The sequence below is a fragment of the Pundamilia nyererei genome, unplaced genomic scaffold (genome assembly GCF_000239375.1).
Source record: "Pundamilia nyererei isolate P.nyererei 1_Seehausen unplaced genomic scaffold, PunNye1.0 scaffold00031, whole genome shotgun sequence".
NCBI lineage: Eukaryota > Metazoa > Chordata > Actinopteri > Cichliformes > Cichlidae > Pundamilia > Pundamilia nyererei.
In genome coordinates, this window is record NW_005187432.1 from 4,029,363 (window position 1) to 4,045,052 (window position 15,690).

The 15,690-nt window shown below is 39.1% G+C and overlaps 1 protein-coding gene across 3 annotated transcripts in view; it reads left to right on the top strand.

The window, feature by feature from the left end:
- LOC102204848 (myosin IXb) overlaps positions 1 to 15,690 on the top strand; it is a 31,593-nt gene that overhangs the window by 12,205 nt on the left and 3,698 nt on the right. For 2 of the 3 annotated variants that reach the window (XM_005729130.2, XM_005729132.2), the window contains exons 7-35: positions 452 to 575; positions 796 to 885; positions 1,692 to 1,808; positions 2,085 to 2,219; positions 2,946 to 3,067; positions 4,743 to 4,884; positions 5,113 to 5,302; positions 5,511 to 5,580; positions 5,796 to 5,918; positions 5,996 to 6,035; positions 6,141 to 6,263; positions 6,441 to 6,521; positions 6,625 to 6,735; positions 6,854 to 6,976; positions 7,230 to 7,379; positions 7,560 to 7,702; positions 8,235 to 8,558; positions 10,492 to 10,570; positions 10,805 to 10,996; positions 12,891 to 12,976; positions 13,086 to 13,165; positions 13,487 to 13,671; positions 14,017 to 14,121; positions 14,268 to 14,438; positions 14,530 to 14,562; positions 14,649 to 14,760; positions 14,848 to 14,921; positions 15,024 to 15,216; positions 15,393 to 15,521. In XM_005729130.2, the coding sequence (XP_005729187.1) occupies positions 452 to 575; positions 796 to 885; positions 1,692 to 1,808; positions 2,085 to 2,219; positions 2,946 to 3,067; positions 4,743 to 4,884; positions 5,113 to 5,302; positions 5,511 to 5,580; positions 5,796 to 5,918; positions 5,996 to 6,035; positions 6,141 to 6,263; positions 6,441 to 6,521; positions 6,625 to 6,735; positions 6,854 to 6,976; positions 7,230 to 7,379; positions 7,560 to 7,702; positions 8,235 to 8,558; positions 10,492 to 10,570; positions 10,805 to 10,996; positions 12,891 to 12,976; positions 13,086 to 13,165; positions 13,487 to 13,671; positions 14,017 to 14,121; positions 14,268 to 14,438; positions 14,530 to 14,562; positions 14,649 to 14,760; positions 14,848 to 14,921; positions 15,024 to 15,216; positions 15,393 to 15,521 (3,647 nt within the window). The remainder of the gene's footprint in view (positions 1 to 451; positions 576 to 795; positions 886 to 1,691; positions 1,809 to 2,084; positions 2,220 to 2,945; positions 3,068 to 4,742; positions 4,885 to 5,112; positions 5,303 to 5,510; positions 5,581 to 5,795; positions 5,919 to 5,995; positions 6,036 to 6,140; positions 6,264 to 6,440; positions 6,522 to 6,624; positions 6,736 to 6,853; positions 6,977 to 7,229; positions 7,380 to 7,559; positions 7,703 to 8,234; positions 8,559 to 10,491; positions 10,571 to 10,804; positions 10,997 to 12,890; positions 12,977 to 13,085; positions 13,166 to 13,486; positions 13,672 to 14,016; positions 14,122 to 14,267; positions 14,439 to 14,529; positions 14,563 to 14,648; positions 14,761 to 14,847; positions 14,922 to 15,023; positions 15,217 to 15,392; positions 15,522 to 15,690) is intronic. The other variant, XM_005729131.2, reaches the window with a different exon arrangement.

Below are 15,690 nucleotides of genomic sequence, written 5' to 3' on the forward strand. Positions count from 1 at the left end.
AGTAATCCGTATTTAGCTCATACGTTTGTTTTGTGGGTTTTGCTGAGATGACTACATTGAAGATGTTGCCAGTGTCATTTAGAGCAATCTGAGGTTTTAAGGAACACTGACCACCTTTAATATGAACACTTAAAAAGTAAAAAAAACCAATGAATTTTCTTCTACTTATTTAATTAAAGTGGCGGAGGCCTGGTGCCTGCCCCAAGACAGGCCCTTGGGTTTGAATCCATCTGTGTGGACTTTGCATGTTGTCTCCAGGTGCTCCAGCCTCCTCCCACAATCCATTCAGGTCTTTGGACTGTGGGAGGAAGCAGACAAGGATGAATAGACAGATTATATTACGGATACAGATTATATTGAAATTGAAATTCTGTGATATTATATGACAAAGTGGACATTTGGTTCATACATTTGATAAGATTAACTGACTGTGTTTGTGTCCAATGTGCAGCATATTTTCCATCCTCTCCGCCATCCTCCACTTGGGTAACGTCACATTCACTCAGACAGACGACCCTCCGCGTTTGGAGGTTGGACCTCCTGAAGTCTTGTCTATACTGTCAGACCTGTTGAAGGTATGATCAGAAACAGCCGATTTAGTGTTACTGCAGTGTACTGCGTACTGCTACATTTGTAATGGTCACTTGAAAGGGTCCAGTTAAGTTCCAGAGAAAATGAAAACTAAACTGCGTCAGTGTGGTTTGTAAATAAACATGTCTCAGTCTGTAATTTTAGTGGCATTTGCAGAAGATTGAAGAAATGCCTCAATACTTATGTATTTCTTTTTATTTCCAGGTGGAAGAGGAATCACTGGTGAATACTTTGATCAAGAGAAAAATGATAACTGCCAGCTTCACCATAGCTTTACCGTACACGCTAGATGAGGTAGTTTAAATGTTAACTTGATCTTTAATTTTACAAGTCAACTTTTATTGCCTTCTTCCTACATTAACGTCACATTTTAATCATCAGCTATATAGAAGAGAGAGATGATGTCACTCAGTAGTTGGTTAGTTTCTTTTTAGGAAGCCTCAAGCCTCAGCATGTTCAGCGTCATCATCAAGATGACTAGACTCTGTGTATGGAAAAAAAAAATTCCAAAATTAGTCTCCATTCTGATTCTTACATGAACCAAGATTTACAAAACAAAACAAAACTCATGAGGAAAAGTGTTGCTAAGATTATAGATCAAGGGGCTTGAGCCCTGTTTCTCTCATAGACTTTTATAGAATTAAACCCCTAAAACAGCGGTCCCCAATATTTTCATGCACCGTCCTTTAATGTGTAGCAGATAAATACAACAATACGACCAAGACAAAAACTGTGGTGTTTTGTAACTATAATAATAAACGCGAATTCAGTGTGTAATTGTGTAACTTTATTAGCAGCGTCCATAGTACCAGTTGAAAACACGCCTCAACCACATTCCATAACAAGGTATAGACACCGCAACATTAGTGATTCAGCAATTCCAAGATGAGCAATCATTTGCTGTTGGTTACTGTCACTGCAATTAGGGGAGGCTTTTTCCCAAACTCTGGGAACGAGCAGGCAAGTTAAAGCCGTACAGAAGAGGCATGTAAACACATCAGGGTAGAAAGGGAACACTCCCTATTTATACTGAAAAACGAGTTTTGACACTCGTGATGCTAATATTATGTGACTGTAATGTTATGCTCCTGTGCTTTCAGGCCGTCGCAATGCGAGACTCCATGGCCCAATCTTTATACGGCGCTCTGTTTGACTGGATCATCCTTCACATCAACCATGCGACCATGAACAGACGAGACATGGAGGAGTCCGTCTCAGTGAGTCGCATGATTCAATATAATAACGATATAATTGAGATGAAAAGCCTTTCCTTACTTTTCCATGTCCAAATTCATTCCTGCCAGGCTGCTTCACTTTAGATTCATTTAGTTGTTTTTTTTTTATACGATTAGATTCAAATAAATCCATTAATATATGTGTGCTTTTTTTATTTTTTATTTAAATGGAACAGGTCTGTGTAATATTTAGCTCATAAATTAACACTTTTGAGTATGGTGCCTTTGAATTTGTCTGCATTGCTGTTTTGTTTTTAGTGTTTGTCCATCGGTGTCCTGGATATGTTTGGCTTTGAAAACCTCCAGTCAAACAGTTTTGAGCAGCTGTGCATCAACTACGCCAACGAGACACTGCAATGTTACATCAACCACAACATCTTCAGGCTTGAGCAAGTAGGTTTATTTATACACATTTACAACAAGAAAAAGTTCTTTTCATTATTATAACTGGACACACCATACACGTGCGCTTAACTGGCAAGTTCTGAAATACGTTCTTCTTCACAGCTTTTCACACACATATTGGCATGTTTTACAACATATACTCAATGGCCACATTTTTTTCTGTTTTTCTCTTTTCTTTACTTTCAAATCAAAGAACATTGAGCAATCAGACAACAAATTTTTTTATTTTTTTTTATCCCGTTTGGATCTTTGGCCATCAGAATTGTTGTCTTAAGGCCAAGAAAGATGCCAAGCGGATTTATTTTACCAAGTGGATCATCATGGCCTTGCCATATTGGTCCATTTGATTGACCTTTATTATAATTATGAATTTATTTTATTTTCAGTTGCTACAAACGGGACAGACATGACTGGGGGATAGGACAGGGAGAGAGAATGAAAGAAAGAGAGGGAGAGAGAGAAAACCAAAGGGGAGAAGAGACGGTGAGAAGGGGGGGAAGAAAGAAAAAAACAAAACACCTGGGTCACCTGTATGGAGAAAAAAAAACAGAAGAGAAACAAATTGAATATGTGCAATAAATTGAAATTTGCGGATAGTAAATTTCATTTTACTATCATTGCAACACTGTGTTACTAACGGCATTCCTGAGCTTGGAAGACTGATTCACAGTAACACGTGACATGATTGCGTAAATGTGTTGTGATAAATGCCAGGAGGAGTTTGTGGAAGAGGGCATTGTCTGGAAAAACATCGAGTTCAGCGACAACACCGACTGCGTTCAGCTGTTCGACAAGAAGTCGATCGGACTCTTCGACCTGCTGGAGAAGGAGAGCAAGTAAGTGAACTCTCATACTACTGTAGACCTTATTAATTTAATTTTCATCTATATATATATTTTTTTAAATCAGTTTCCATAGTTCATTTGCTTGTTGAAATTATTTTTTTGTTACATAAAAATGTCTAATTAGTTCAGGTGTTCGTTTTACACTCTAATTAGACTGTCAAGACACAGAAAATGTTTCAGTACTTAAAGCCACCTCAGGCTGGCTGTGTAGGGAAAATAAACTATGACATGTTTTTTTTTAAAAATATTGTTTGTTAGTTTTTTTTTGTTTGTTTGTTTGTTTTTTTTACTTTCGCTAAAATGTATTTTAAAACTAGTGTGAAATCTTAGTTTAGTTTTTGTTAATATTTTTGGGGGGGGGGTTAAAGAAACAAATAAAATTTACATTATTGAAACTATTTAATTGTTTAATTACAAGGTAATGTAGTTAAAATAGAAATTTTGTATTAATGAATAGCCTATAATAACAATTATAACTTCGGTGAGGACACACTTTATACTTTAGTTATGTATTAGCAGACGAGTTAAACTTTTTGCCCTTTGCACCAGTTCATTTGTTACCAAAAATATACTGAAATCAAAGAAGTATCCGAGAGCACAAACCTCCAGCGAGGCAGCTCACATTCTGGGCAGTTTTAATTTTATTTTGCACATATTCAGATTGTTTTGTTTCATTTTCGTTTTTCTTCACACTTTAAGAAGTTTTTAGTGCAGTAAAAACAAGTTCAGACGGGCTTTTATTTGACCTGGTGAAAGACACATTGATATACGTGACATAATTCTGTGTGTAATCATTGTTTTTTTTGTTTTTTTAATGCGGCTGTAGTTCATGTGTAGCGTTCATTTAATTGTAGTAAAATTCATTCAAGTGTTCAGTAATTAATATTAATTGAAGTTTGTTTTGGTTTAAAACAGGTTGTACACGTATTCAAATGGTTATATATTTAAATGATTGTAACCTGTTACTGTAATGAGAAAAAAAATCAAGCACACTTGCATTAGAACAGACTGTAATTAATCTTTTATGAATGCTTAAATTAAAAAGGAGTTAAATAAAAATTCACTTTGAATTATTTTTCGGGCAAATCACAGCTAATAACAGGTAGAGATGATTCAGTTCATCACAGTATACTTTCTGTATTGTCAGTCTAGTAAATATGCCAGAGCCAACTCTTCTTTTTAAAATGTAATTATTTCTCTATGTAACGTCAGTTTAAAAAAAACAAAAAAACCACTATGGGATGAAATGACTTTTTTATTTATTTTTGCGGTTGCCTTTATCTCGTCTTACCATTGTTTAGTCGTACATTTATTCCATATGTCAGCGGTCCCCAACCCCCAGGAGTCGTTTGGTGCTGGGCTGCGAGAGTTGAGGCTTTCAGGTCTTCAGGGTTTTTATTGGTTTTTATCTTTTTTTTAGTGTGTTTTTATTTTTTATTTATTTATTTTTGCGTTTTTTATCGTTAACTCCATTTTCCTGGGTCTTTTCCTGGGTGTTATCAATAAATCTTCTTTTTTGGGTTATTTTTGTTGTTGTATTTATCTGCGACACCTTAAAGGCCGGTCCGTAAAAATACTGTTGGACATAAACTGGTCCGTGGCCCAAAAAAGGCTGGTGACCGCTGCCTTATGTCATGTATTTTTCTTTCTCACTGTGTTTCTTCAGCCTCACCGAGGCCACAGACAAGAGTCTGCTGGAAAAGATAAAGAAGCAGCATCAGGACAACCCATACTTCAAACCATCTCCACACACAGAGCCAACTTTTGTGATTCAACACTTTGCTGGGAGGGTTAAATATCACATCAAGGTGGAGTAAAATTCTTCTTTTTTTTTTTTGGCTTTGCAGTAACCTTGTTTGATAAGGAAGTGTGGGGGGAAAAAAAACTCTTTGCAGCCAAGTAAATCATTAATTCCCTCCACAGAGAAAACTGTGGAAGCATTGTTAGTTTTTAGTGTCAGACACATGTGTAAACACTGCGAAGGCTGTGAACCACACACGGTTGTGTACTGATCATTACTATTTCTCATTCATTAGGACTTCAGAAAGAAAAACACAGAACACATGCGTCCTGATGTCATATCACTTCTACGGAGCAGTGAGCGCTCCTTCATCCATCACTTGGTTGCTTCCAGCCCGGAAGCACAGTTCAGATGGGGTGTCCTCCGAGCAGCCATCCGCATCCTCACAGTATTCAAGAACCTGGGACGTCGACGGGAAGAATTAAGTGGGTAGTTTAGTTATGGTTGACAGTTATCTAAAAAAAAAAGAGAGAGAAAAGTGAATTTCCTTTGTAGGACAACATTGGCACCTTTGTTTGACTTTCTTTCCTTAATGAGTTTGTCAGCCTTTATCAAGACAGTCAAGTTTCTTTATGTGAAATGTTTCTCATTTTTGTTATAATGTACAACTAGCTTGCTTTACTGTCGCCACAGCTGCTGCAAGGCGGAAGTCTTTTAAAGAGATACTAGATAAGCGCCGGAGTACTTTGACTCAACTATCCAGGTAAATATAACACACAAGTGCATGAATGGCACATATTGGGAATTGGTCTCGATGCAGACACCAACAAGATATATGTCGTTTAGCACTGGATGATGAATAAAAAGCTTAACATCCAGTGAGTTAAGTTTCACATGGTCATATAAGCAAAAAAACAAAACATAACATAAGAACGGTTCTGTGCTGATAAATTTAAAGAGGTTCTCTCATTCTTGCAGTACCAGCACGAGTCTGGATTTCTCCTTTGATCACTCTGATGAACGACCAGTTGATGTATTTGATTTTTTGGCCATGGGTCACGACCAAACCAGCCAGCCCGTCTGCTGTACTGTGCAGAAAAAGTGAGCTTGCTTTTGGTTAAACAGTTATATTATATATAACAGTTTTTCATAATCCTCTTTCTGTCTGTTTTCTGCAGGAGAACTAAAAGCGGTCGACAGAAGCAGATTATCCCAAAGGTAAAGCCTCATAACTCATGGATGTTAACTGATTCTTTATCAATAGTCTTTGATTTTGTTTTAGAGTCAGGAAGCTCACAGTTATATTTATGTTTCATCAAACAGAACCTTGTTGATTTGCGTTCTCTCCGACACATTATTGGTCTCACGGGGCACGACCTAACCAGCAAATCCATCTTCCATCCTCACCGAAAATCAAATCCTTCTACAGTAGGCTCTCAGTTCCAGGTTTGTCTTCAGCATAACGTCTAAAATATCCCTGGTGTGGAAACATTTTAATACTATGTCATTCTTAACGGTGATATCCTCAAGTGACACCCTATCAGAAAGGCTTAAAAACTCTGTTGCCGTTTAAGATGAAGTACTTTAATGAAAACTTGCTCACTGTTTGTATGCTTCTTGCAGGCATCACTCACAACTCTGATGGACAGAATTGCAAAAGCCGAGCCTTTCTTCATTTTCTGTGTGCGCGCCAATGCTGAAAAGGTAATCTGTGAATCTGTGGCATCATCATTATGAAGTTTATATGTTTCACTGAATAAGAAACTTCATCATTTTTGTTCTTTTGTTTTTTTGTTTATTTAAACAGAAGGAGCTGTGCTTTGATGATAAACTTGTCCTAAACCAAATCAGGTATACAGGCTTACTGCAGATAGTTCACATCCAGAAGTCTGGCTACAGTGCCAAATACACATTTGAGGTGGGCACTCGTTTTAATGTGATTCTACTTATAAATGTATATAAATAATCATCCTCAGGAAAGGAACAACTGATTCATTCATTTTCATCTTCTGATGCTGTTTTTCTCTCAATGGCAGGAATTTGTTGAGAAGTTTAGGATTTTGTTTCCACAAGGAACTGCTGCAACTCCAGCGCACATCACGGCACTGTTTGAGTGGATGGCTTTGGATAAGAAGACCTACCAAATAGGAAAAACAAAGGTAGATCACAATATCGCTTTTCAAACCAATCAGCCCCATATTAAATTGCCTCTGGTCTCCCTTTAAAAGCGTTCGTTAATAACTACAATTTCAGAATTACAATAATACATTTTAGAATTCTGACGCAAGTAAACTAATAAACACGCATAAATGTCAGAGAAGCAGGGTGTGTGTGTGCTAAAATCTAGAGAAGAGTTAACTGCACAAATGTGTCTGCATTTATTATATGTATGGCATCGTCTTATCTACTCAGGTTTTCCTTAAGGAAAAGCAACGGCAACTGCTTCAAGACACACTCAACAAAGAAGTGATGCGCCGCATCATCACCCTGCAGCGCTGGTTCCGCACGTGCCTCATAAGGTTCCACTTTCTGCACAAAAGAGATGCTACAATGATCATACAGGTGCAGCACTTTTGTTTATGCTCACTGCTAAACAAAAACAAAAAACTCTGAGGCTGAGCCAGTAAGATTTGGGTCACTTAGGCTCTTTTCTTTTTTTCTTGCTGTGCCAGTAACTGAAAATGTTCCTCAAAGTCAAAAACATACTTGATTAGGGCTAAAATAGTATTTCTGCTCTTACAGAGGAGATGGCGTCAGTTTTCTCTGACCCAAAATCGAACCGCTACATTGATGCAGGCAGCATGGAGGACGTCCATGGAGGCGTCCAAACACACGGAGTGGAAGCAGGATGATGGCGGCTCCAAAGACCGGGGCGGACGGGAAAGGTACTGACATGGCTGAAGTGCATTACAGGAGTAACAGCTCTTGTAGTTATTATTCAGATATGCCATTACTCGGATTGTGAGCATTACACTGATTGATCTCTTTGAATTGATGATGTATCCCACACTCAGTGCATTAGGCTCATTTATCTGGCGCAGAGTGCTGCATTCAAGGGCATGCAAGCAAGCAGTAGATGATTTCAGATTAATACTATAAGGAAATATGTGTTTGCTCACAAACACATGCCCTTGACAATCCAGTTTATCTATTTTTAAAGGCATGCATTTATCAGGGTATGTACGCTGAAATGCACCATTTGAAAAATATGCTTGTCAGTGCCCTCTGGTGGCTAAATAATAGTAGGACAAAATAGGATATGTGCTAATCTGCTGTATCTGTGATAGCTTAACGGCAGCAAGATGGTCTCTGGTTTAATAATAAATTTCAGGTAAAATGAGAATTTAGCAGTTAAAAACTGTTAGGATTCATATTCATTTCCCTTTTTTCTCTTATCTTCTTTTTTTTAAATAACAGCTTGGAAAAAAGGGAGTTGAAGAGGCAGGAAAAAATGGAGCAGCCTGACCCAGTCAATAGTCTTGCTGTACAGCGGGACAAAGGCAACGAGAAACGTCAAGGCAAATCCCCTCCATCACTCACCAGACCCTTCTCCGTCCCTGTAGATCTAGTTTCCATTAACAATGACTCCACCAGCCACACTAAGGGAAACACACTTCAGCGCTACAAAGATTTCGGGGGATTCAAGGAGAAGGCCAATAGGTGGAAGGACAACAGACATAGTGAAGGAGATTCAGGTTCTGAAGCACTCTGGCAAAGAAATTATAGGAGAAATAAATTTCAGTAAGTTTTTCAACTTCTACAGTCAGTGGTTCTGCTAATATGGCCTCAGAAAAATGTTTTGAATACAGTCCAAGGTCCAAATTTGGGCAACCACCACAGTGCATTTTATTATTGATGTTTTTGAAGTGAAGACTTTGAGCTCACAAAGACTCAAAAGTAAAAGTTTAATAGGATGCCTGTTTCCTCATTCTTCAGTGATCAATTAAGCAGATAAGTGTTTAACTTTTTTTTTTTTTTTGATTTTCACTGAAAATCTGATCGTGAGGCTCAGTGAGACGATGATGTAGGTGAAGGAGGCCATTGTTAGGCTGAAAAGAAACCCACCAAGAGATTTTTGAAACTTTAGGCGTGGCCACATTAACAAATCCAATAAATTTTTAAAGAGTAGGGAGTGCAAAGCACACCAAAAGGCCCAAAATGGGAGACACGTTTTTTCCTTAGCTAAGAAAAACCTCACCCAGCAAGTCCAAAACATTCTTTAGCAGGTATGCGTATCATTGTCAAGGTCTGCAATCAAGAGGCGCCTTCATGAATGTGAATAGGGTGAAGATGAGACAATAGCCGGGAAAATGTCTGTTACTGCAGCTTTAAAAAAAAACAAAAAAAACTTGAAAGTCACACTAAAGAAGGAGTTCAGTTAAACAGCGAAGAGCTCAGAGAGTCCAAATCTAAATGATTCAGCAAGAAGCTTAATCCCAAAATGAATGTAGGGCGTGCAGTATGACCAAGGTTTTCTGAGTCTGTCTTTGTGGCAGCACAGTGCAAACACATGTTTGAGAAAGTGATTAGCTGCATCTCCACTATGTGGTGCAGAGGATGGTCATTATCCACAGCCACAGTTATTTGGATGACCTCCACATCACCTCACAGAGGAATCCAAACAGTGTGTGGATTCACACTAGATCCAAACACCAGCAGCAAGGACAAATTCCCTTAGTGAATAATACGGATGCATTTCTGCAGGAAATTATTACGCAATCAACATCCCAGTCTGCCTGAAAAGTCCTGAAGTCATGGAAGGTCACACTGTGGTCCGGGAAATGAGAGTGTGTCTTCATGTAAAGCGCATCAAACTGCACTCTTTGTTCCCTCTGGTGTTAATCGGCTCACCACAGCTGGTCCATCTTATATTCCACAAAGATCACATGCTCCCCGATGATCGTTAGACCACCTCCAGATTTCAAATCGCAGCTGGAATTTCAGACTTTGCTCCGGGCAGTCACATCATCATTGATGATCAGGTGTTGGAAGTTCTCTGTCATTGAGAGTGCAAAGGAAGACAAGTAGTAGGCTTTTAGATCTTGACTTTGAAAGACTGGGGGGAAACAAAAGACAGCCACTTCATTTGCTTGAATGTGAGCCAAAAAAAACAACGTTAGATGGAGATAAAGTTAGTAAAATGAACAAAAAGCACAACAGCAGCAGGTTCTGCCACTTGCTTCCAATGAATTGCGTAATAAAAGCAGAGGGTTTACACTCAGGCAAAGAAAGGCATTAAACTTGATTGGGCTCGCACAGTTCTGGAAAAGAAGACAAAAAATTTTTTGGACAGATGAAATCACCTGAAATTATGTCAGTTTGTCCAAATACCTTTGAGCCTCTGAAAATGGGGGACTGTCTGTGATTTTGGTTTTTTGGGGGTTTTTTTAAAGGCTGTAATTCCTAAACAATAGTACTGGTACAACCCTTGAGTTAAAGCTGCAAGTCTGCACAGTCTGCCTCAAAACTAAAAAGACAAAACTACAAAGATGATACCATTGTCCAAATAGTTATGGGTCTAACTGTATGACATGCTTTCTGTTTAAGCATCTTGAATAAGTATTTCTGCCTTAAGATCCTAAAGTATAAATTCTCATGCTATTAATAATGATTGGAAAGTGTTTTATATTTAGTCAAACAATCACTCATTGCTTTTATTTCCCTCTACAAACAGCACCAAAAAGTCCATGTCTGCAGATGAACTTTCCAAGATCAGCTCATCAGGCTCTGACAGCTCATCTTCAGTCAACGAGGTAACATCAGCTCCTGTATCAGTGATTGACCTAAAAAGTTTAATTTAACCTGTCTTTATTATTTTTGTGCTCTTATTGAGTGATTGTTAGTGTCCTTGCTGCATGTATGATAGTGTTGTAGCTTTGTGTACTGTGAGCTAATGTTACAGTGAAAAACACATGAAAGGAGGCTTCTTGCACATCAAAAGAGGTCTCGCAGACCTCGTACCTCATCACTTTCCCTGGCCCAATTAGGTCAAGGTCCGGGTCCGCAAGCGCAAGAAACACAAGCGGCGCTTAGCCTACGCCCGCAGTGGTTTGATGTGTAACTTTGCTGGCTCCAAGGAGAGCGAGTACTGGAGCTTTCCACTGCCGCCCATAAGTCCCTGTGTGGCCAGTCTGACGAGCTTGGTCAGTAGCGCCGATGTCCGGGACCTCAAATCCAAGGTTGGATATAGGGATTTTTTTGCCAACCAGATCTCTTCTCTGCATGCAACTCTTGCATGTGTATGTACCAAATGGTTGGATAGCTTGGATTGTTCTGGGACTTCTGATTTCTGCTGTGCAGGCCAGGACAGTGAAAAATGGGCTGTTGCTTTCAAGCAGAAGGGAAATATTAAAGCCCGTTTTTAAAGCTCATTTCTGATCTTTCTTGTCTTTCCGACCAAAATGAGGAGAGGGTCAGCAAGGACAGAATATTAGAATATGAAAAGAATATTATTATGTGCTCTGATGTCAGTGTGTTTGGTCACTTCTTGTCGTTATGGTTATGCAACACAAACTAACATACAGTATTTAATAGGCGGCCATTATTAAATCAGTTTTGATTTATTAACTTATCATCAAGTCTTTTTAATTGTGGACTGAAACTTCTATTAATATTTAACTATAAGGAATTGTACATATTAAAGTAACATATGTTCCCCTTGACCCTGATAATGCATATATGCAAATATGACTTGTTGATTTCCTCTTTACAGAGCCATCCTGGTCTATTAACGACTGCTTAACATTAGGGCTGCCACAAAAAGATTATTTTGTTAGTAACCGATTATTTTTGCAATTAGTCGACTAATCAGATCATCATCCATTGGACGTAAAACGTACAGCTTATTGCACCAGCATGCATCTGCTCTTATATAACTATCATTAGCTTACAGCTTGAAGTGTTTAAGGTAGGTGCTAACTAAAAATAAAGACAAGATGATAGTTTATTAAACTTTTAATGAAATTTGGAGTAAACTCTCTACCATCTCACACTTCTGTTTAATCGGTTTTCTGTTTGACGTTTATTCAGCTGTGTGAACAATATAACAGTAGTTATAGTATAGATTTGAATGCTCGAGGTGTAAGTGCAGCCACTCAGCCTGTACTGCATGTGTCACAAGTTAAGAGACAAAGGCAGACTATGCTAACAGGATGTGATGTTACAACACTAGTGAAATATTAATGTGTCATATTTCAAACGTATTTCTTTGTTCTAACAAAGAAAATTAAAATCATGATGAACAACAGGAGTAGTGATTACTGTAACTATATCACCAAGTAAACTCGCAACATTTTTAAACATTTTGTTGTTCAGCAGCAACAAGACTGACGGACTGTGTTTGAGGTAATATCACAAATGTCACAGATTTAATATTTGGTGTTTATTTGCTGGCTTGTCGGTAGCGGCCCTTTAAAAGCAAGTCTACCACACATCTATTCGACCAACGCCAGCTGATCTGCGATGCCAGTTAATCTGGAACACCGGCTCTAGTGAGCCTTGACCACCCGGCTAGCTATCGAGCTGGTGGGTAACAGACGTCTCCGAAAACGTCAGGGCACTTTTGCAAATATGTGATGTCTTGATAAATTGGGCAAATATTTGAAGTTTACACAGCTACATTCTCGCCTAAAAATATCTTAAAAGTTTATTTTGTGACCCAAAAAGACACCCGACACAAATCTGGTAAAAGGGAGGACGCATTTGTCGCAGCATTTGGAGGAGTCTTTGAGTTTGGACATCCTGTGTCGCATCGCTGTTACGTAATCGACCTGCAAATGCGGCTTCCGAAAGATGCAAAAGACACCTCTGAACTTGGACACAGCTAAGATACCGAAGACTGCTTCTTCTTCTTTGGCGTTTAACGGAAGCTGGTGATGGACTGTCACTATTGTGCTGCAGTTATATCATGTGCATTGGGTGTGGTTTGGTGATGATATTGGTGCTTGCGCAGCAGGGGAGCACGGTTGGGGGGAAAGGAGCGACTGTCACTTTGGATCAGAACGTGATTTGTTTTGTTGTTGTTGGCTTCTTTACACAATTTGTGCTCTAGTTTTTAAAATCTTTGTGTTTCAGATAACTGATGGCTCAACGTTCTCCCTTCCAATCCACAACACCAATGAGGACAGAATAGGACATCACGACACCAGCACCCCTGATAGGTGAAGCCCTCACTCAGTTAATTTATAAAAATTCAAAATCCAACATTAACGTTCTGTGGTAATTTGATATTCTGCTACATGGAATTTATGCAGGTTGTCTTTTTTGCAGGACTTGGTCTCTCGGTAAATTCCTGAGGAAAATGGCACCCAGAATATCCCCCAGCAGTGAATCTCCAACAGATAAAGCAGGTAACCACAAGTCTGGAAATGCAGATTCAGTGTATTTATATAATGCAACACTGATGACACTTTAATGACTGACATGTAGTAAACTTTAAATGGGCTGCAGGAGATATTTAAGTCAAAAGATGTTGGATTTAGAACTGTATTTGATACGTTTTATAGCTTTAACTGTTGGATAAAGACCTCCTCCATGGCCATTCCTGCTACACCAACATAGTTTTAAAAAATGAGCATTTCATTAAAATTACAAGATTTAACCTTCAGTTAAGTCAAATCTTATTGTAATGTTATTACTAATATTGCTATCTGTCCTTTTGCTGCCAACAGTCACCTTCTCCAAGCACACTTCACATTCTAACCAAACAACAAACCAAAACAGTGCGAAATCAAATCGTAACCCCACCATTCGAATCAGCCGTGCCACACGGGGGTTGCAGTGGGACTCCTCTCTGGACCAAGAGGTTACTGACAGCAAGGAGCTACGAAACCTGGATGAGTTCCTTGGGAATCAGGTGAGATCACAACTTAAGAGGGAGAAGGAGCAGGTTTCTAACTTGAGTTTAAACCCACACGACTCTCTCATTTATACCATAAATGTGCTATTTTCAGGACTTACTTCTTAGGTAGATTATCATTGTACACATAGATGGACAACATGAAATGGGTCCCAGTTATAGCCAGCCCAGTTATTTTACACAACCTTAAAACCAGATTTACAAGTTATTTAAAAAATGCCTTTTTTGGCACTAAATACTGTCCATATTTAGCACATTATTTCCTGTCTTCAGCTTCAATATCAGCTATCCACGTTTAGAAAAACTTCTACTTGTTCACACTTTCCTCACCTTTGTCATCAGGTGAATGAGCTGCAAACTAGAAAGGATCTGTCGCCAGCTGAGACGATTTTTCTCACAGCCACGATGCAGTTCAGAGAGAACATCAAAGACATGTACTCTGTCCAGGTCAGTCAGTGTTTTAACTTGTTGGCTCAAATGACAGAGGAATATGGAAGGCAGCTTTTTCATGTTTTCCTTGTGGAAATCTTCATTTTTTTTACACTTTTACTGACCAAATAGCTTGAAAATAATAATTCTGTTGGCACCCTCAGAAGCCCCAGATTCACTACAAAGATCTGATGAAAGGCTTCCATAACAAGGTGAACACGCTAGCAGGAGCCACTGAAAAGGGAGAAGTTCCAATGGTGGTAAACCTCTTCCAGTCTGTGCTGGACGGCTTCATCAGGGCCACAAAGAAACGAGCAGCGTCTGAACCTGCAAAGGTAAATTTTATTGCATTCGGTCGATCCTTAGTTGCTAAAATACTTTAAGAGTACAGCTCATTTATATGTATATTTCCCTTCTGGGTTCTAGACGTTGAAGAAGAGAAGGAAAAAGGATAAAAGTGTAAGTGAAATATCATAATTGAATTTACTTCTCGTGAATCTTGCTGAGTCTCATGAGGGATCTTGCTTTATTTCTTGTGTCTACAGCTTGACAGTCCTCTGGATCACCTGTTCAGCACATACCAGGTGAACATTATGCAGTCATGTGACTTGTGTGGCTCCTACATCTGGGGAATGGAGAAAGCCTATATGTGCAGTGGTGAGTTAAGAAAACAATTTGTATGAGCATTTCAAGAAACAATAGACAGTTCAATTTGACTGTGTTTTCCTCCTGTTTTTATTTTAGCGTGTAAGTTGATATGTCACAAGAAATGCCTGAGCAAAATCATCACGGACTGCTCGACACGGTGTGCCAGGCAGGTAGGTATTTTTCAATCAAATATCGTAGTATGAAAGAATAAGTATAAAAACGTTCCCTTTTATTGCTTGAGAGTCATGTCTACTCTTCTTATCTTGTGATAGGATGGCAGTTTACCAGCCTCAGCTCACTTTGGCGTGCAGGTGTGCGCCCTCACCAGTAAAGCCAACCCCGTGCCCATAGTGATGGAGACGTTGCTGATGCACGTGGAGCTAAACGGCCTCTACACCGAAGGGATTTACCGCAAGTCGGGCTCGGCCTGCCGAGCGAAGGAGCTTCACCAGGTTCTGCAGAAAAGTAAGAAATTAATGAAAGTTGAAATGCACGAAGTTTCCAGAAAAACTATTTTACAAGAGGATAAATTCTAAAAAAGTCATCAAATCTCCAGAACCTAATGGCAAAAGAAGCCATTTAAAATAACCTCTTTTTGAGTATAATTTTTTGTGTGTGTGTGACCTGTTTTTTACCTTCAGATCCTGAGACAGTATGTTTGGATAACTACCCGATCCACACCATCACAGGCCTCATTAAACGCTGGCTCAGAGAGCTGCCTGACCCCCTCATGACATTTTCCCTCTACCACGACTTTCTGCATGCTGTGGGTGAGGAACTGTTTAAACTTTGAGCACTTTTTTTTTTCAGAAATGCCTTAATTCTCTGCAAACATCCTCTTAGACTTTGGTTCCATGTTTACATGTTAGTGTCACACAGCTTCTCCACATTTTTAATTACCTGCTCAGCCACGTCTCAAAGGTGGCTGAGCAGTCTCCC